General features: G+C 34.3%; 3 protein-coding genes across 6 annotated transcripts; all 3 read left to right on the top strand.

Annotated features, from left to right (window-relative positions):
- The first annotated feature begins 762 nt into the window (after positions 1-762).
- On the top strand, positions 763-5870 carry LOC114735242 (protein FAR1-RELATED SEQUENCE 4). Its single transcript, XM_028922922.1, has 5 exons — positions 763-1037; positions 2822-4988; positions 5074-5121; positions 5541-5682; positions 5711-5870. Exons 2-4 carry the CDS (start codon positions 2946-2948, stop codon positions 5673-5675), a joined length of 2226 nt encoding a protein of 741 aa, XP_028778755.1. The 5' UTR covers positions 763-1037; positions 2822-2945; the 3' UTR covers positions 5676-5682; positions 5711-5870.
- A 1609-nt stretch (positions 5871-7479) lies between these two features.
- LOC114735244 (glyoxylate/succinic semialdehyde reductase 2, chloroplastic) lies at positions 7480-12388 on the top strand. Of its 4 annotated transcripts, none has more exons than XM_028922925.1 (13): positions 7605-7743; positions 8322-8400; positions 8742-8807; positions 9303-9378; positions 9456-9511; positions 9783-9867; positions 9996-10056; positions 10373-10425; positions 10521-10591; positions 10691-10763; positions 11472-11576; positions 11870-12064; positions 12206-12388. In XM_028922925.1, the coding sequence occupies exons 1-12, from the start codon at positions 7605-7607 to the stop codon at positions 12038-12040; spliced, it is 1035 nt and encodes a 344-aa protein (XP_028778758.1). In that variant the 3' UTR covers positions 12041-12064; positions 12206-12388. The 4 variants fall into 4 exon arrangements, with proteins under 4 accessions (XP_028778757.1, XP_028778758.1, XP_028778759.1 ...); XM_028922926.1 differs by having other exon boundaries at positions 11870-12072; XM_028922924.1 differs by having other exon boundaries at positions 7480-7743; positions 11870-12388.
- A 1805-nt stretch (positions 12389-14193) lies between these two features.
- On the top strand, positions 14194-18692 carry LOC114735243 (nucleosome assembly protein 1;4). The gene is made up of 11 exons (XM_028922923.1): positions 14194-14358; positions 14656-14699; positions 15058-15153; positions 15840-15932; positions 16118-16199; positions 16280-16341; positions 16438-16625; positions 16703-16877; positions 16956-16999; positions 17427-17613; positions 18239-18692. The coding sequence occupies exons 1-11, from the start codon at positions 14283-14285 to the stop codon at positions 18305-18307; spliced, it is 1116 nt and encodes a 371-aa protein (XP_028778756.1). The 5' UTR covers positions 14194-14282; the 3' UTR covers positions 18308-18692.
- The last annotated feature ends 1850 nt before the right edge of the window (positions 18693-20542 follow it).

Below are 20542 nucleotides of genomic sequence, written 5' to 3'. Positions count from 1 at the left end.
AGTGGACTTTTATACATCTTAATTAAGGTTCCATTAAAGTAGAATGATGAAGACAATCACAGATATAATTTGGTGTTATGAATATGCTTTCTTTATTGATGTGCCTTTGACTCTTTAGCTGGTGGTTTTTATGCACCGAACTTGTCATAGCCCTGATGTATACGTATGAAAGGTTGGTTAGTAATTTTTGAATTATTGTAGCCCAACAATAGGAGGAGCCTATATTTGAGCTTTTTTTAACCAAAATTTCATAATTTAAATTATTTAAAGGCCTTAAAAAAATGTGGAGAATAATTATTTGAGGATTGGAGTGAATTAACGGGAATAGTTACTTTTGAGAAATGGAAGTTCTAAGTTCAAATTAATTTTTGGGCTTAGAAAAGATTATTATTATTATTTTCCCAAAAAAACAAAGTGAAATTATACGGGGCCATATTGAATCCAATAAATGTAAGAAGAATTATAATATGAAAGGGAGTTTTTTGTTAAAAAAAAGAAATATGACAATTTTCTTGATTAGGAATTTCCCAATCAATTAATTATCGAATTTCTTTCTAATTTGGTCAAGGAGAACACCAAAATATTGTCTCAGATAAAAGAGTGATAGGAGCCCATTTTGGGCCCAATTTGAAGGAAAGTGGCGCCACTTTTGTGACCAGCTTGGGAGGATGTTATTATTATTATTCTTACTGGGCTTTGGTTTTAGGCTTTTAGCTAGCAGAGGATTAGGAAAAAAAAATTAAGAGAAGAAAGAGAGAAAGGGAAAAGAAATTTCTGGAACAAGGGGGGCTTGCGGGATATAAAAATTCACCGGCGATATACAAGGGGGCCATCCGTTGCTCTGCCCTCCTCGCCCTTCTTTCACTCATCCCTCATCTCCCTTGATTGCTGCCTCTTCCTCCTTTCTGCATCATCAACTCGTCTCCTTCATTTTCTGTTTTGTATATCATGGTGGTGCATGCTATCCCGTGGTTTAAGCAAGAAATTGGGAATACGGTTTAATGGAAGTTGGTGGTGGGGGTGTCCGATTGGAGTAGGTAAATATTCTTTGCATGTTTTGGTTTCTTTTCAAATTATGATTTCTCTCCGTTGCAAGTTGGGTCTGGTTAACGAATTGAGGCAGAAAATTTTGTGGGGTTGATGGGTTAGTGGAGATTTGTGCGATTGGTGGTCTATGGACTGCCATGATTTTTATTTAATTTTGTACTGAATGCATGCACCCAAGGTGTTTGACGAATTGTATGATGGATAGAAATGATTTATTGTGAGGTATAACGGTGAAGAGTGTGTACTAAATTGAACCAGAGGCAAGTATTCTCTATAATAATAAAGCGCTTTGGTTGATAAAGGAATGTATGAATTGAATCGGTTTAAAGTTTGATTAAAGTTTGAGTTCATGAAAGGGATGATGGGACACTCATGGCTGACAAAATGCTTCGCCAAAAAGGGAAAGTAGAAGATGTTATATTTCAAACTCATGGCATTCGGTTACCTAGCTAATATTTAAGAGTGATGAAAATCAATCGTTATTCGAATTTGTAACTTTAGTATTTGTAGAAAAAAAAGGTGGGGGGTTAAGATTCAAGTTCTCTTACTATATTAAATTGTTGCAAATTGAGGATTAAGATGGTGTATCTTGGCTGCCAAAATCATTGTGTTAAATGGCTTATGCGGCTTGTTATTGTTCACGATTGTAAGAGTAAAGAATGAGGATTATCTTGAAGTATAATGAAAGTGTGAATAGCATCCCATAAATAGGTTTTTATAAATGATATTTTCTTAATTGTTTTATTGTTATCTAGTTACCCCCTTATTTTCCAAGTATTGGTTCATCAAAGCAACTTCATTTCATTTGTACCATTATTCGTTTTTATTTGTTCGATATTGTAAATTTCTTTTCTTTTCATCTTGAAATGCTCTTGCTTGAGTTATTATTCCTCCAAAAAAAAAAAAAGATTTTTGTTTGTTGATGGAATTTGAGGAAAATATTTGTGATTTTATGAACTTTCATGCTAGGGTCTTTTGTTATGAAATATCCTTTTTACACGTGTTCAATGATAGAAAAGATTCCTGTTTACTGATGATAAATTGGCTCCATGCATGCTTGAAAATGATTTTTGTGAGGACTGAATACAGAACGCTGGTTGTTAGCAGTAGTACTATTAGCCCTTGGCATGCCATGGTAATATCGAGCTCGCTTGTTATTCATGGCTTCGGCTACGCTTGTTATTCGTGGCTTCGTTTTATCTTATTCTTATTAATGGGATGTGTTTCACTAGTAAAATTTATTTCATTCTTAGATAGCACCGCTAACCTTACACCTTCAACTGAATAGGGAAGGAAAAAAAAAAAAAAAAACTCTCATTACTGATCAAAGCTTAAAACAACTGCTAATTGATGTAAAACTAAGTTTCATTTATGTAATTATTTATTTATGGGTTTTAGATCCTTCACATAATCGATAGGCAAACTTTTGATTGTATTTATTATTATAAATATATGAATATATGATCGTATTGTTGTTGAGGGGGGCTCCTTATTTTGGGTTGTGCCTGCAAGTTATTTGCAAAGTTCTACTAATGGCCTTATATTTTGATTACAAGAGATCTATTCTATATGAATGGTATTGTAATTATTATGGCAAGTGTTTATTCATATGTTTTAAGGCTTTAGGAATATGAGTTCTCTCATATTCTGTGCCAGTCACTCCTAAAATTTTGGGGTGTGACAGAACTAGATATATATCTGAGAGATTGAAAATTTCATTGCTGTTGCCATTTGTATTTTGTATATCTTAGTGAAGTTTTCTATGTCCACTCAGGTACTGTGGTAGTGAGATTATTGCGAACAAACTTTATGCCTCTTTTGTGGCTGGCGCAGCACATGTGGACGTGTGACACGGGAGTTTTGTGAGTGAAGAGGATCTGACTTTTGCCACTATAATTATGGACTCTTCCTTTCTCATGGGTAGTACAATTCCAGAGCCTCGTGATGATATGGAATTTGAATCACATGAAGCTGCCTATGCATTTTATAAGGAATATGCTAAGTCTGTGGGGTTTGGCACTGCCAAGTTGAGCAGTCGTCGGTCTAGAGCATCAAAAGAATTTATTGATGCCAAGTTTTCATGTATAAGATATGGAAATAAACAGCAATCTGATGATGCTATCAATCCACGCCCATCTCCAAAAATTGGTTGTAAAGCAAGTATGCATGTGAAAAGAAAACAAGATGGCAAGTGGTATGTCTATAGCTTTGTGAAAGAGCATAATCATGAGCTTTTACCTGCTCAGGCTCATTTTTTCAGGAGTCATAGGAGTAGTGATCCGCTTGGTAATGATGTCCGGATGCGAAGGCGGAAGAATTTAACTGCAGTTTCCAAATTATTTAATGCATATCAAAGTGTCGATTGTTTAGAGCACTTTTTGAGAACTCTACAGGATAAGGGACGGAGTTTGGTTCTAGAAACTGGGCAAGCCCAATTGCTTCTTGAACTCTTTATGCACATGCAGGAAGAAAATCCAAAATTCTTCTACGCCGTTGATTTGAATGAAGAGCATAGACTGAGAAATGTGTTCTGGGTTGATGCCAAAGGTGTGGAAGATTATACTTACTTTGGTGATGTGGTTTCTTTTGACACAACATATTTCACCAGCAAGTATAAAATACCGTTGGTGCTTTTTATTGGAGTAAACCATCATATTCAACCCACATTGCTTGGTTGTGCATTGATTGCTGATGAAACCAATTACACTTTTGCTTGGTTATTGCAAACATGGTTAATTGCAATGGGGGGACGAGCTCCACAAGTGATTCTTACTGATCAAAATGAGGCCATGAAAACAGCTGTTGCTGCAGTTCTTCCAGGTACACGTCATTGTTTTTGTTTGTGGCATATTTTGGAAAAGATACCGAGGCAGCTTGAATTTTTAGGTGCATGGCATCATAATTTTATGGAAAAATTAAACAAATGTATATATAAATCATGGACAGAGGAACAATTTGAAAGGAGATGGTGGAAGTTGGTTGATAAGTTTAATTTGAGAGATGTTGAATGGGTCCAATCCTTGTACAATGATCGGACGCGTTGGGTGCCAACTTTTATGAAAGAGATCTCTTTTGTTGGACTGTCCGCTAGTTCTCGTGCAGAAAGTTTGAGTGCTTTGTTTGACAACTATGTCCAGTGTGATACTTCATTGGGAGAATTTATAGAGCGGTACAGAATGGTTCTTGAAGAAAGGTATGAAGAAGAAGCCAAAGCAAATTTTGATGCCTGGCATGAGACACCTGAATTAAAGTCTCCTTCTCCTTTCGAGAAACAAATGTTATTTGTTTACACGCACGAGATTTTTAAGAAGTTCCAAGTTGAAGTTCTGGGCGCAGCTGCTTGCCATCTTAAAATGGAAAATGATGGTGTCACTGCAACATATACTGTGAAGGACTTTGAAGATGATCAAAGTTATGTGGTAGAGTGGAACAAATCTAATTCAGATATATGTTGCTCATGCCGCTCATTTGAATATAAAGGTTACGTTTGTAGACATGCTATTGTCGTTCTACAAATGTCAGGGGTTTTCAGTATACCACCCAAGTATGTGTTGCAACGATTGACAAATGCTGCTAAGAGCAAGCATCCTATCAGTGAAAGATTAGAGGAGGTGCAATCTAAGGTCCGACGGCTCAATGATTTATGCAGGCGAGCCATAATATTTGGTGAAGAAGGTTCTTTGTCCCAAGAAAGTTACTACATTGCTTTAGGTGCCATAAAGGAAGCCTTAAAGCAATGCACAAACATGAACTCTGTTGAGAATGATGCGAGGCTTGATGCCCTAGTTACTCAAGTTTGCAATATTGAAGAGGAGCATCAATCTGGTAATGCTTATAACAAGAAAGTTCCTGGGATGGCTACTGGTAATAAGGCTGCAAGGACTGGTGGGGCTGCTAGGGAAGTAGGAAGTACAGAAAATACCGAAGGAAATAAAGGGAAGGTCAGTGAGTTTATGGATACGTGATTGATCTTTGTTCTTTTTTTTATTTTAAATTATTTATGAGTTATCCTTCTTTATCTAATAGGTATCTCAACTAGAAGCAGTGGGCAGCCAAGGTGGTTTTCACCAAATGGTATGCCATTTCCTTACGTCCTTTTATTTTTTTCCCCCAAAAAAAAAAAAAATACAAACAAAGAAATGTGCCCTTGCCTTTACTTTTGGCTTCGATGGTGTATGGTGCAAAAATATGTGCGTCAAATTTCACGAGATGTGTGTTTGTGCGTGTGATTTGTGATATTGAGCGGCTGGCAAGTCAGTATTAGCATATTATCTTGCTAAGGTTGATATTTTAGAGCTTTTGATCGTGATATGTTGTTACTAGGTAATTGTGCAGTTGTGATTATCATCTTATATGCAATCTCCATTCTCTATTCATCTTCTGACTACATTCAACGTATCTCTATTCATGATTACGTTAATTTATTATCTTGACATTTCGTTGGATACGATGAAGCATGAATTTGGAATGACTGTACGTATGTGTTGTAACAGGAATTGACAGATATGAGGCAGCATAATGTCATGCCTATGCAGTTTCACAGTATGGTGCCTCTGTTCCATACTGCATCAACACAGTATCACAACGCAGCTTCAACTCACTTGCATGAGAACTGCCTTCCTCGTTAGCCGAATGATGATAATAGTTTTTTTTTTACCAGAAGATGATAATAGTTTACTTTGTAAAGAATCTAAGATTTTGTATAGAATTTTACGGAAAAGAATGTTTTGACAGTAACGTATTAGGACTGCTTCTGGAAGGTACAATCTGTAAAGGATAGGAATAATTAATACAGGTATGTTTCAATCTTGGTTCTCGTTTAAGAGTCCATTTAGAATAGTTTATAAGTAGCTTATAAACTGTTTTTCAATAATGATTTACAGAATACGAAGTAAGCATGTGAGAGAAATTTTGTCTCGGTTTACGTGAAACTAGTTTATAGGGGATTTTTATTGCTCTGCCAAATGAGGCCTTAAGTTGGTAGCTCTTACATCAGCGTATATGGTTATATAAAATCTTAATATAGAAAATGAAGGGGTGAACATGACAATGGGACGAGTCTAAATATTGTGGACTGCATATTGCTTCATTTTCACTTATCTTTGGTTTTTTTTTTCCTTTTATTTTTTTGTTAATTTGAATAAAAGGGGTGGCAAAATCCAAAAGAGTCAAAGAAAGATTGAAAAATAACTTGAACCAATGCTGATTGGAAGACTTATTATTACGAAGTCTCAAGAACAAAATATAATTACTAAAAAAGTCTAAGAATAAGTAGAAAGTATGAACTTGATATTTTTCACATTAAAAATAGAACTTATTATTATATGCTGCTGAGTTTAGAGGTATATTTAGGTTGTTTTGAATACTTTATAGATTGGGTTGTTTTTTAGGCTGAATGGTGTGCTATAAATAAATATGAAAAAATTACTATAAGGTTTTAAGAAAAAAAAATATGATGATTAAGAAAAAAGGAGTCAACCTTTTAAAGATTTATGTTATTAATATATTTTTAATAAAAAAATTAAAAAAATTCAAAATGAAGTTCAAAATCTTTTTATATCTTGAAATTAAAATGGTAGAAAATGAATATATAGATTGAAATAAAAACTACTACCTCTGGTCTTTAATATAAGACTTTGTTTGACTTTTATTTTGGTCCTAAATATAAGACCCTAATCCACTTTGTCTCTCATATTTATGTAATTTTTTTCAAGATAGTCCTTCTAATAATGGTAGATATTATCAATACACTTGATTAACAAAAATATTTTAAGAAACATAACATATATTTATTATAAATAACTAATTTAATTTATTTTTTTTATCTCTTCAAATTAGTCAACTAATTTTTATTATTAGGAGCAAAGTAGTAAAAAGTAAAGTCTACTGAATTATTATAATTTAGTTGTCTTGTCAGTACTGTGCGGGACGCAAAGGCGCAATAATCTTTTTCTCCCAAAGAAGTTATTCCATACCTCAAGTTGTTAAAATTTCCTCATAAAAAAAAAGTGGTTAAAATTTTAATTTGAAAATATAGTTATTTTGAAATCTTGAATATATATAATCAATTTAAAAATATTTTTGAAGTAATTTTACCATACTTTTTAAAAATGGCCAAATTCTTCTAAAATTTCATATTATATATATTAAAGTTTAATAAATAATTTAACATTTAAAAATTTTTACTTTTAAAGTTCTTAAAATTATTACCTCTAGACTTAACTTAGCACGAGTTTTGTTTAGTACATATGTAGCACTAGAATGGAAAATGAATTATATTACTCCTGGTTATGGATTATTCTTAATTCTTTTATTAAATTAAAATATTTATATTATACATGGAAGAAATAAATATACAGAGCCCTGCTTTATACACCGACATAGATAATGATGACCCTGATTTTTTTGCCCCGTTTATCTTTAACATTTTATCCACACTGAGACGCAGGTTGCCTAGAAATGCGATCCTGCTGATTTCGTTGAACTCAAGGCCAACAAGCCCAAGAGGGAATAATCCATTGGTCAACTCAAATTACTTTCCCTGCATCTCAAACACCATGGCAATGTGCTCGAGCTTCTGTCCTCAAATTTCACACTACTTCAGGGGAAGAGTCATCTGTCCCTTCTCCATTTCATCACCAAATTCTGTATCTTTCAGAGCTTTTTCTTCTCAGATATCCAATGCTTCAGCACAAGGTACTCAATTCATGCTGCCCCTGCAATTTCATGATGGCCATGCCTTCTGCTTTCTTTTTTAAAGTTTAAAATGATAAAATTAACCCACATTGATAATGTGCTGAACTTGTAAACCTTATTTTCAGTTTTGTAAATAACAGGGTTTAGATAACAGTTATGACAAGATCAAAAATTGCAGTAATTGTCTGAACTCTGAAGCTATAGAACTGAATGTGCTATGGCTGCTGGCTTATTTTTACTTCATGTAGTGGCATTTTCAAGTTAACTTCGACTCTGACTTAAAGTCATCATGTAATTTATGAACTTCGAAGCAGAAATTTTGACTTCTCAGGACCATCTCTCCCTTTCAAGGAAGAGCAACTCCTCAACTTGTTGGCAAAAAGAAACCGTTTAAAGATTTGTGTTCATTCTATATGCACGAATTTCCTAATTGTGACATGAGGAACTGAAAATGGTGTATCAGATCCACATCGTATTCTAGCAATACTGAAGCAGATATATACAGCTAAAATACCAGTACGCACTCTGCCGATATGCTTTCCTATCCACTCAACCAAACTATTATTTTCTGCTTTCAGTAAATGAGGCACCACGTGTTGGCTTTTTAGGCATCGGAATTATGGGCTCTCCAATGGCACAAAATCTGATAAAAGCTGGGTATGGATCAACATAACTTCTTGATTGTGTCTGCAGGAATAGTTATCATGCAACAAAAGATAAAGTTGAAATATTACTGAAAGAGTAAAGTTAGTCTGCATCATGCAACTTTTTCCGGGTTGCTGTAGAAGTGTGTGTTTACGTTGTTGAATTAATAGTGGGGTACTTATCCAAATTCTTGTTTGGTATATGTCACTGTTCTGGCTAATCGTTTGTGTTGACATTAATTTCTCTTAAAACTATTTAGATTGAATAGAGGTGACAGTGACAAGTCAATCACAAGCTTAAGCAGTCGTGCATTTCCTCAGTGTTTTATTGATTCACTTGATTTTGCGCTGCAGATGTGACCTGACTGTTTGGAATAGGACCAAGAGTAAATGTGATCCGTTAATTAGCTTGGGAGCAAAGTAAGTTTTTGATACATAGGTTCCCATATAAATGCTTCTTTTCCATATGACATTATGATAAAATTTCCAAACCATTACAATTAGCAAATGCGTATCATGGATTGGATGAGGCATTGAGGTTCTTTTTCTATGCGTATCATGGATTGGATGAGGCATTGAGGTTCTTTTTCTAAGGCTCTGGTATTAGTTTGGAACATAGACATGGCTTATATAGTGCGCATACACGCTTGTTTGTGCATGACAATAACTGTATCTCTGCTGTTGACATAGAGAACAGAAAGTATTCATCCGTTTTCACTTTCTGTCACCAGAAGTTCTGAAAGTATCCTCGTTTAACTGACATACTGTTAGGGGTAGTAGTAGATAAACTTGTTCAGCTTTCTGAACTTATCTGGCAGGAAGGATGTGTCTTTAATGCTCATGATTCTTTTACTTGAGAATAAATATGACTCAACTGGATATCTCAACTATGTTTCACATGAGGTTTTTCTGCAGATATAAATCATCTCCTGAGGAAGTAGCTGCATCTTGTGATGTCACGTTTGCTATGCTTGCTGATCCTCAGAGTGCTGTACGTATATTCCAGCTTTGCTTACTTGATATCCATTTGTATGTCAGCTCTCAACTCTTATCTTTACCCCATTCCAGGTGGATGTTGCTTGTGGAAAACACGGGGCTGCCAATGGATTGGGTCCAGGAAAAGGGTGCAATGTGCAAATTCAAACTTTTTTCAGTATTTTTCTACAATTTGACACATAGTATCATTTGAAAAGATTATTGACCCTTTTGCATATCAAACAGAGCAATTCTTTTCTTGTTTGGAGATGGCATGCTACATATGCAATCCATATGCTTAACTGCTTATTTATTTTTCAAAAAAGTGTTGAAGATGCATTATGTACCAACTAATGGGGTTTGCTGCATTTTTCTTCTGTAGTCTGACAAACTGCTTGGTACCATGTGTTTATATTTCAGATATGTAGATGTTTCAACAGTTGATGGGACAACGTCTAAATTGATTAGCGGGAATGTCAAGTCTACTGGAGCATTATTTTTGGAGGTGCAGTGCGTTATAATTTCCCTACAAATACTCCATGATACTTAATTGGTGGGATTAGGATATGCATCATTTCGCAATTTTGTAAGGCAAATGACGTTACCTACTAAGTCATTTCCTGGTATCTGCAGGCTCCAGTTTCAGGTTCCAAGAAGCCTGCGGAAGATGGACAATTGATATTTCTGACAGCAGGTAAAGTTCTGTATCTTCATCAATCAGTTAAATAAATTTTCATGGGAGAAAATTTTCCAGAAGTTTTTCAACTTTTACCAGAAAGGAAGTTCACTGGGATGTGCAATACAAAATTAAATCAATAACTGGCAACTGCAGATGCTTGAAATTTCCTTTAGCAAGTTATAATATCATCCACTGGCTGAATTTTCTTTTCATATCACCATCCTTATTGGTGCAATTAAGAGAAAACATAACATCCTGACGGCATTCAGATTGTGTTTTGTTAACTAGCCAATGTGACCTAACCAGCTCCACAATATATATGATGTTTCAGGTGATAAAGATCTTTATGAAACAGTTTCTTCTTTCTTGGACATAATGGGGAAAGTATGTAGTCCTTTTACTTTTCATTTTTCCTCGCTTCATGCTGAGTAAGATGGTTCATTGATTCCTATCTAATTATGTTTTATGCCTCTACGCAGTCAAGATTTTACCTAGGAGATGTTGGAAATGGAGCTGCAATGAAACTTGTTGTCAATATGATTATGGGCAGGTCTTGTAACAGTTGGTTGCTTACTATCTGATGTGATTTATCCTTACATAAATGACTGAGGAAATGATATTTCTATCTATGTTTTTCCACTGATCACAGTATGATGGCATCCTTTTCTGAAGGATTACTTCTCTCAGAGAAAGTTGGGCTGGATCCTAAAATACTAGTGGAGGTATTTACTACATGAAATTTCAAAACCGTAGTCTATGAAAAGCTTTGACGAATTCCAAATTGATTACATTTATTCTTGTCCTTTATATTTTCCGTGGGATAATTTAATGAATGGGCCTAATCTTAATGTAAACGGACTCTGAGGTAAGTGGGCCAGCTCTTTTATCAAACGGGCTTAGGAGAAGTGGGTGGCTAAGATAGCCATCTCCGAAGGCAAGGGAAAGGAGGGTATATAGATGGAGAAAAGAGCTTCCCGGAGTGTGTGAAGAATATTGAGAACCTTTTCCTTCTGATAACTCTTGAGTTTTCTCTCTGTCTGTGGCTTCCCTCTCCTTTTCTGCGATTATTTTGCTGTTCTATTGTGGGGTGAAGTCGTATTGCATCTGTTAGGGCGTGCCTTGATAATATTGTTAGAGATATTCGGTAACTTTGGTGTGCTTCTTCATATTCTCTGTGATTGGTTAGAGGAACCATGTTAGATAGTAACAATTCTATAAAACCTTTATGTTCTTTGCACATGGTATGTTTTTTACTCTCTGTATTCATGTTCTAGAAGGACTGCTTGCCCATAGCTTGACCTGTCTTTCTTTCTTCCTTCTTTTCTAATCTCATGATTCTTCTCTGTTTGTCATTGATAAAAAAAGTACGTATTTTGTTCGCACTAAAAGGTAAACATTCTGTAGCAGCTTTACGAATGGTGATATTGCAGGTTGTTTCACAGGGTGCCATTAGTGCACCAATGTACTCAACCAAGGGCCCATCCATGATTCAGTCACTTTATCCAACTGCTTTCCCCCTAAAGCATCAGCAGAAGGTATCCACAAGCTGTAATTTTGAAATTACACTGGACCAGTCAATTTAACTGATAAAAACCAGCAAGCTTACAGGCTCGGTCTTCAAGGTTAACCAATAAGAGTTCAAAATAAATTAAAAGAAAGATAATCAAAGATTAAAATATTGCAATCTGGACTATGTACCACAAATCCAAAGAACCCCTAGTCTTCATTTTCCTAGTTTGATTTTTGAAAAACTAATAGAAACTCCTAGTTTTGCCAACTTGCTGAGAACTACTGGAGTTATTCTCTAAAACTAAATTAATGGTGGCAGGATATCAGGCTTGCCCTAGGTTTAGCAGAATCTGTGTCACAATCTACTCCAATTGCTGCGGCTGCTAATGAGTTATATAAAGTGGCAAAATCCCATGGCCTTGGGGATCAGGACTTCTCTGCAGTCATTGAAGCATTAAAAGCCAAACTGCAGAATTCATCCAATGAGTGATCACTGCTTCTTTTAATGACACAGGTTTACTAGTAATGCAGCTCCAACAATGAACCTTCTCTGTTTTCCGCTCCTTTCTGTTTCAGAAAAAAATGGCTGAATTGATATTTGAGCTTTGAAATTTCCTTGTGGCTTTTCTGAGGCCGACCTTTCTTCTTGTTACAGCTAATCTACACTGAGACTGAGGATGACGTTGGTGCCATGAAGTTTTCTGTTTCATTGTAGAGTTGATGAGCATAAATGATGAATCCCCTCTATTCTTCTTCTTCTTCTTCTCAGATCTTAACCTTCTCTTATATAGTAGAAAATCTACTCGAATTGCCATTTTTCATTGAAGGGATTTGATTATGAATCAGGCTAACTTAAATAACATGTGAAACAACAAAGGACTCTCTTGAAAATTTTAAACTGGAGGGACTAAATTGAAACGACGTCCAAACTAAAGAACTACATTGTTTATTTCACACATTCATGCAAATTTATATTTATATTTAATGTACTTCGTATCAAATATCAATAAAAAGAGCCCTGATTAATTAATGGTTTTTCTGACTGTAAGTTTGTGCCATTTTTAATTAACTTAAGGTATCATTTGGTGCGAAACATTACAAATGAGGGACAGGAACTGAGATTATTATTGAGAAAAATCATGAAAAAAGTATTTAGTATAAATAATTGTTTGTTATATGGGATTGGACAAACCTATATATGTAGAATTGGGCAATATCATGGGAGGAGATTATATTCCTTAATTCTACTTTTATGGGTTTGTCTAATCATATGTAATAAGTAATGTCTCCTACTAAATACTTTTATAATAGATTTTCTTAATCCTAATTACACTTTCTATCCTTTATTCTCAATATTTCGTATCAAACGGGACCTAATGGTTTAATGAAGTTTACTACAAGATTTTAGAAGTTAAAATAATGAACATGAAACAAAATAAAATTAAAAGACTAAAATGAATTTGACATCCAAGTTAAAACTAAAAATTATATATTTTTCCAGTTTGAAATATCATGAATACGGATAACAATATAAAAATTATAAAGATTAAGTTGTGGTGAATCAAAATTCAAAAATGAAGTTTTAACTTAATCAAAACTACAAAAATTAAGCTACATTAGTCAAAATTACAGATTAATTTTTCATATAGTAAATAATATTATCTTTAGTCCTAACTATAAGATCCCGTTACAAATGGGATATTATAATTAGGACTAGAGTTAGTATTGTTTTTATTCTCACTTGTACTTTACCATTTGACTCATTGCACACAAACTTACCATAATGGGGTATTTTAATCAATCAATCATCAATTATATTCTTGAAAACTTGTAATACCCGATTCGCTTAAAACGGGTCGGGTATGATATTATAAGATCTGAATATATTCAATTAATAATAAGATTTGAATAATATTTTAATTGAGATTTGGGTATATTGAATTAAATGAAGAGTATCATTATTAAATGGGATTTTAATGGAGGTTCAAATGAAGAAATTAATAATTAATTTTGAATTTTAATAATATCTTAATTGGGATTTGAATATATTAAATTAAATAAGAAGTATCATAAATAATATGTCAATTGGGGTTTAAATGGAGATATAAATAATTAATTTTAAATTTTCATATGTTTCCCCTAAATTCCACATTTTTAATTCAAATACAATTTGAAGGAATAAAAAAAACACACTTCTATAAAAAAAAAATCTTAAACTATTTTAAATAATACAATTTATTAAAATTTAAAATTAAATTAAATATTTTAGTCCGTGCATCACGGAGAAATTTCTAGTTTTAATTGAAAAAATGTAATCATACGGATATTCACCAAATTACAGAGAAATTAGGTTTTTTAATTTCGGCCAGAATTAGGTTAATTAAACGTGCTTTTCTGAAACAAGAAAAATAGTTAGAATCAATCAACTTTCCAAGGTGGCCACATCACCGTTACTTAGTACAACTGACACAACCACTTCCTCGGTGTTCTATTGGTCCGTGTTCACACGCGCTTTATTCGCACGTGCAGCAGATTAAACACAGACGCACAGCCTGCCACACTGCCGCACAAGTTACACCCTCCTCGTGTCGTCACTTTCTCGCTTATATATTCTCTCTTGAATCAGATTTCCCTCCTCTCTTACTTTTTCTCTAGCTTTTTCCTTTTCCTCTCTCTTTTCGCTTTTCCTCCTCCATCTGATTTTTTTCATCTTCCAAACAATCTCATTAACAATGAGTGATGAGGCTTCCAAAAACGATACTGTAGGCGTCCCCGAAGCTGAGGCCGATCTTCCCGCTGCCGCAGCCGGTAATTTCAATCGGAACCCTTAATTCTTTGTGCCGTCATGTTTTTATCACTACTCGTATCTTTCGTGTTCGTAATTTGTTGTTATATGAATCTTTCATATGATATTAGGATGAATTCTTCATCTTCTGCCTGCTGGAAGTTAATTTCTTCTTCTTCTTCTTTTTCCCTGCTGTTCGTTTACTTATCACCTTCCGTATAGTCTGCGTTCTATTAAAAACCGAGAATATAACGTCATCAGTACTGCTACTGATAGAAGAATATGCCGTAAATTCAAAAACGTTTGTTTTTTGTCTGTAGCTCTGAGTCCCGAGGATCGTGCCGATCTGGTTAATGCGCTCAAGGTAAGTTTATATCGATATCCCAGTCCTTTTCTATTAAAAAAGATGAAGTTTTACTGAGGGCCGCTTTCTTGGTTGGTAGAACTAATACACTGTAACTTTTACTTTCTGGTTGTGGGATGCTGATACTGTTGGCAAATTTTATCTCGAATGTTTTATTCGGTACTCTTTTCCCTGTCCTCGTTATTGGGAAGAAAGAAAAGTGGAGTCTGTAGATTTTTGGAATGAAAATAAATATCTACGCAAGCTAACTTTCTCATAATGATATTTTCAAAACCAAAGTTTTGTATCAAGATATACTTATCAGGAGTTTTTATAGTGCATTTTTCACTAATTTGTGCTATATGTACTGTTTTTGCAGGATAAACTTCAGCTCTTGGCTGGGCAGCATGTGGATATCCTTGACACACTGTCACCCAAAGTCAGGGAACGCGTGGAGTTTCTCAGAGGCCTGCAGGTATGGTGTCTCCCCCCCCCCCCCCCCAAAAAAAAAAAAAGAAAAGATCCCGGGTGAAGTGGAGAAATAGGAAGAAGGTGGTGGGTCCCACTACGCTGAGTCCATGTGTAGAGGTGGGACCCGCTATTCTTACTATCTATGTCCATGCACCAAGATGAAATACTTTAGAGGGTATCAAATCTCAATTCTGCGAACTCTTGCTTTTCTTTATAGTGTTCGCTGTATCTAATAACCTTTACATAACTTTGGCTGAAGCTAATTCTTAAACCTTGTTTAAGTCTTTCTAATTGCTGTGGTATTTGTAGCTTCAAGTGTGTGTCTATATGACTATGAAGTTTGCATTCTTTAGTGAAGGAAGTGCTTTCTGTTTTTAGTGTCTTATGAAGATGGTGATAATGGAATCCAGCGTTCTTTACTCTTAAACAGATGCGTTAAGCCTCAGTAACATTTGACATGCCCTGCTTTTAAATTATTTCAGTCTCTTGTCTTGTCTCTATCCTTGTGGGTTTATTGCCTCAGTGGCAATTGCAGTGAATCAGCATGTAGCATCTGGTTTTGTTGTAATGGGGGCTATTTTTGTTTATGCTCCTGAATAGAGTCTATTTCCTCTGGCTTCTTTTAAAGAAGTGTCATTTTTCCATTAGTTAAGTGCTCGAACGAAAGTTTGTTCCTTTTTTACTTCGCAGAGCCAACATGATGAGCTGGAAGCAAAGTTTTTGGAGGAGCGAGCTACATTGGAAGCTAAATACCAGAAGCTTTATGAACCACTTTATACAAAGGTGCGTGTGCACTATTAATTGTTAATGAGTTTGTGGTCTTGTTTATCTGTCTGATGGCTTTCTGGATTTTGTAATTCCTGGCTTACGTTCTACAATCTATTTATCGGCAGAATTATGTATGCTCTTGAATTACAGTTATAGAAAATAATTTTTGTTCTCTTTGAATTTTTTGACTGTTGATATAGAGGTATGAAATTGTCAATGGCATAGTCGAGGTTGAGGGAATTACGGATGAAGCAGGGACAGATGAAGAGAAAGTTACGGAAGGTAACTCTTATGCTTTTGTTTTACTCATTCGGTCACTGGCATTGATGTTTAATACTATTCTGGATTTTCTGTGTAATCAGAGAAAGGAGTTCCAGGCTTCTGGCTAACTGCAATGAAGACCAATGAGACATTTACCGATGAGGTAGTGGAATTTGTTGTTTTTGTTTTTTTGTTGGTATGGTTTTCATCAACTGAAGCATCATCGAATTATAATTGATTGATTTCTTTTCTGGAGTAGATCACTGAACGTGATGAAGGAGCTCTCAAGTATCTTAAGGATATCAAGTGGAGTAAACTTGACGATCCCAAGGGTTTCAAGCTGGAGTTCTTTTTTTCTACAAATCCGTATTTTAATAATCCGGTTCTGACAAAAACATATCACATGATCGATGATGATGATGATCCTATATTAGAAAAAGCAATAGGGTAAGTAATATCACTTAATATTCTCATTTTTTTTACGTTGACATTCTATTCATGTCTTATGTTGTTTTACTTTGCAGAACCGATATTGAATGGTATCCTGGAAAGAACTTGACACAAAAGATTTTAAAGAAGAAGCCAAAGAAAGGGTCAAAAAATGCTAAACCTATCACGAAAACAGAAAAATGTGAAAGTTTTTTCAACTTTTTCCACCCACCCCAGATCCCTGAGGAGGAGGATATTGATGATGATGATGTAAGTTGCTGTGTTTATTTTATTGGATGTTGCAGAATTATTTTTAATAATAATTGCCTTTTATGTGTGCAATGATAGGTTGAAGAGCTTCAGAAGTTGATGGAACATGATTATGACATTGGGTAAGTGACTAGTACCTGCATGAGAGATGCCCTATTCCTCTGATATGAATGTGCAGCCTTTTGACTTATCTATTGGTCTCGTTGGCATCAGAATTTACTGATGTAATGATCATAGTTACGTCTTACATGCTTTTGCATCATTTGTAAATTGTTTCATTCCAATTGTATTTGCTGGGTGTCATGGGAGCAGAATGTGTTTACTGCATCGCTTTTCAAATTCACGACACTGGAAAATAAAAGCCTCTGCTTCATTTTGTTGATCTGATAAGGGAGTTAAAAATATTAGAATGTATAAATCATGATTTGACCAGTGGAAGGCATTGTTGGCTTTACAGAATCTCGTGATAATAGATGTATCCAAAAGAATCTTCATGGTGTTGTATTATTTTCTTGTCTTGAGTTTTGATTACCTTGGCGTAATATGCAGTTCTACAATTCGGGATAAAATTATTCCCCATGCTGTGTCATGGTTTACTGGGGAGGCCGTACATGATGAATATGAGGATATAGAAGCTGATGAAGATGATTATGAAGAAGATGAAGATGATGATGATGAAGAGGAGGAAGAGGAAGAAGATGAAGACCAGGAACAGGAAGGCAAAAACCGGAAGAAGGTACTGCTTGTTACTTATTTGTCCATGGAAGCGTTTGGTATGTTGTTATCTCACATTATTTGACATCTTGAATGCCGTGGTGTGGGATAACCAAGGTGTTACTTGATACTTAAGCTCATGTTTGATACGACGTTAGAAAGTTTGAATGGAAGGGATATAACTGGTGTCTTATAAAGGTTAAAAAGGTAAAAACTGGTATGATGTGTGATCTCATAGTTTTTTATTGGTATGGGATACCACTGAAAATAGTGTCCTCGTACGACCCTTTAGTATCTAGGATGACATACATCATTTTGAATCTCATTTACGGAACCTAAACATCTTGGACACTGCCTTTCAAGATGTTCTTTTTTTGTCCTTAACCATATTAATAGTTAAGATATCAATGTCAAGACAATAGGGCACTAAATGCTTCTTATGTTTCAATATAATGAGTACCTAAATGGGATGGATAATCCTACCCAAAAAGCTAGTTGTTGAGATGGGAGAACCAATCCATTTAAATACCTCATTGAACATCCCATTCTACTCTACATGGGATTTGGCATCTTAGACTATCAAGTCCTCATCAAAATCATTTATGTTTGATTAAGTTATGATCAATGTTTCGTGCTTTTTACCGCAGAAAAGTGGCCGGGCTAGGCCTGGAAAAGGTCAGCGAGGTGAACAGCCTCCTGAATGCAAGCAGCAATAGGGTCGGGGTTGCTGTTGCAGACATAGATAGGTCCACTGTCAATGGAGTAAATATATACTGTGGAAAGTTCTAGTTTACTTCGGTCAGAACTTACAAGCTACAATCGAAATTTTTATTGTGTGGTCTTTTTTAAGTTGATTTCTTGGGCACGTGATGAGGTTTTCTTGGTTCCCTTCGGTTTCGTTGTGATGTGGATTTTATTTCCATCTTCTTTGAAGTTAGAACTATTAATGTGTGCTTTGTCCATATGCGTTGTGTATTATACGACATTGTACAGATATTCTTACTTTACTCTGCTTATTCTACAAAAGTTCAAATTCTGTCAACTTGTCTGTATAAGAAAGAACAATAAAAGTCATACCCTTGGATCAGGGTACTTGAATGAGGAATCAGGCAACAGGTGAAATAGCAGCCACATGACACACGGCCCTATTATTTACTTTCCTGAAATTGAGGAAATTAGCTAAATGTTAAAAGAAATTTTAGAACTTTTCAAAATTACCCTTTGATTAGTATATTTTACAGGGGATATACTGACATGTGATGAAAAAGCTATTAAAAAGAGACTTGGCCATTTTTTAAATATTAGCTATAAATATTTCATATTTTGTAGGACCTTATAAGTACGAGGAAGAGAGTATTTGTTTCTTTTGTGGATAAATTTACTTGCAATGATGTTTCTTTCATCAAATTTTCGGGGTGGTAAAATGCGTTTTGTTTGAAGCGAAGTAAATTATGAGAGGCATTTCACTACAAAAATTTCTTTAACCTCAAAATATATTGAATATTTTTGTGACATTATTAATTTAATCATAATTATTCTATTTTTGTATTTTTCATGTGATGACATAGAAGACACTACTTCTATAAAATTATTATGTGTACTTAAACTTCTCGTTTTATTGTGATTAACAATCTTCAATAAAGGATATGAAATTTGCATGTCATGAGGTAGAGAGGGAATTGAAAAAAAAAAAAAAATTGAAGGTAGAACTATTAGCTTTTCTATATATATTTTTTGGGTACTATAATCTTTTCTTTTACGTTTGTTTGACCGGGTTACAACTTTGCTCTCAGTTGATATTATCAGTATTACACAGTTGTATTTTCTAATATGGCAAAGCGATAGATAGTTCTTTGAACATGATTTTCTAAAATAGACAACAAAATTTTTTATAGATAACATAATAGTATTTTATTATTCTGTGAAGTAAGTCAGTAACCCTCTTATTTTTCTAATTTAAGGGAACTAATTATATTTTGCTACTTTCATGGAGAGCTAATGGTATTCAATATTGACTCCAAAAAAAAAAAAAAGAAGACTCCTAACAAGATACTCCTCTAGTCCAATTTATAGGATAGAGAGAAGATATTTTTTAATCCTATTTATAGGGTAGTGAAAGAAATTTTTTGTATGGATATATAATTTTACCTTATACTCCTCCAATCTTTAATATGAGATCCAATTGTTAAGTTGGTTTTGATCCTAAATATAAGACCCATTTTTCATATTTATCAATTTTCTCTAAATTACTCCTATGGATACTCCCTCAACTATAATCAAGTAGGAGAAGAAGAGGAGATATTAAAAAAGATGATTGTGGTATTTTAGAAAAAACATGTCACGTCTTATAATTAACTAACTTACCTAACTTTCTTAATCTAATCAAATTAGTTAAATGGATTTTATATTAAGGAGCAGGGGAGTATTTATTATTGTGTTGACTTTGTTTACATAAAATATAATGTACATTAAATAGGGATTAAGTTAGAAACTTATTGAATTTTAAATGATAGTTAATGAAGTTTAAAGTTTCTATTAATCTGTGTGAAATATGTTAAAAATGACTTATAAATAGTAATAAATGAGTAAAGATGAATCAAAAAGATTTCATTGCAAGATTCACCCACTCCTTTGTAGCACTCATCATAGGATAGAGCTCGAGAGTCTGTCTATCCATCAAACAAAAATTTACATAGAATCATTGATTTGTCAGTAACATTTTCTCTTACGTTGCACGCGATCGAATTCTTTGTATCATTCATTGAAATGGTAAATGGTCTTACCTCCTCCGTAGAGAACAGAAAATAAATTCAAATTTCAGGAAGCACACCTATTGAAAGGGTTTTAATTTTAACACTCTCAATTCGACAGAAATTAGTCTTAAGGCTAGAGTGGCTTAAGGATACTATGAGTTATACCAAAAAAAACTTCCGCATACTATTCTTGTTAGT

This window comes from Neltuma alba, unplaced genomic scaffold (genome assembly GCF_004799145.2).
Source record: "Neltuma alba isolate B1F8T4 unplaced genomic scaffold, ASM479914v2 tig00013192_pilon, whole genome shotgun sequence".
NCBI classification, from domain to species: Eukaryota; Viridiplantae; Streptophyta; class Magnoliopsida; order Fabales; family Fabaceae; genus Neltuma; species Neltuma alba.
This window is presented reverse-complemented; position numbering and strand designations above follow the sequence as displayed.

What these genes read in the sequence shown, in the direction of transcription:
- LOC114735244 (XM_028922924.1), top strand. Translation starts at nt 7,605, where the DNA reads ATGGCAATGTGCTCGAGCTTCTGTCCTCAAATTTCACACTACTTCAGG. An exon ending in CAAAATCTGATAAAAGCTGG is followed by an intron (nt 8,401 to 8,741) that starts GTATGGATCAAC and finishes TTTGCGCTGCAG; the next exon opens with ATGTGACCTGACTGTTTGGA. An exon ending in TCTTGGACATAATGGGGAAA is followed by an intron (nt 10,426 to 10,520) that starts GTATGTAGTCCT and finishes GCCTCTACGCAG; the next exon opens with TCAAGATTTTACCTAGGAGA.
- LOC114735242 (XM_028922922.1), top strand. Translation starts at nt 2,946, where the DNA reads ATGGACTCTTCCTTTCTCATGGGTAGTACAATTCCAGAGCCTCGTGAT. An exon ending in CCGAAGGAAATAAAGGGAAG is followed by an intron (nt 4,989 to 5,073) that starts GTCAGTGAGTTT and finishes TTTATCTAATAG; the next exon opens with GTATCTCAACTAGAAGCAGT. An exon ending in AAGGTGGTTTTCACCAAATG is followed by an intron (nt 5,122 to 5,540) that starts GTATGCCATTTC and finishes GTGTTGTAACAG; the next exon opens with GAATTGACAGATATGAGGCA.
- LOC114735243 (XM_028922923.1), top strand. Translation starts at nt 14,283, where the DNA reads ATGAGTGATGAGGCTTCCAAAAACGATACTGTAGGCGTCCCCGAAGCT. An exon ending in TCTTCCCGCTGCCGCAGCCG is followed by an intron (nt 14,359 to 14,655) that starts GTAATTTCAATC and finishes TTTTGTCTGTAG; the next exon opens with CTCTGAGTCCCGAGGATCGT. An exon ending in ATCTGGTTAATGCGCTCAAG is followed by an intron (nt 14,700 to 15,057) that starts GTAAGTTTATAT and finishes CTGTTTTTGCAG; the next exon opens with GATAAACTTCAGCTCTTGGC.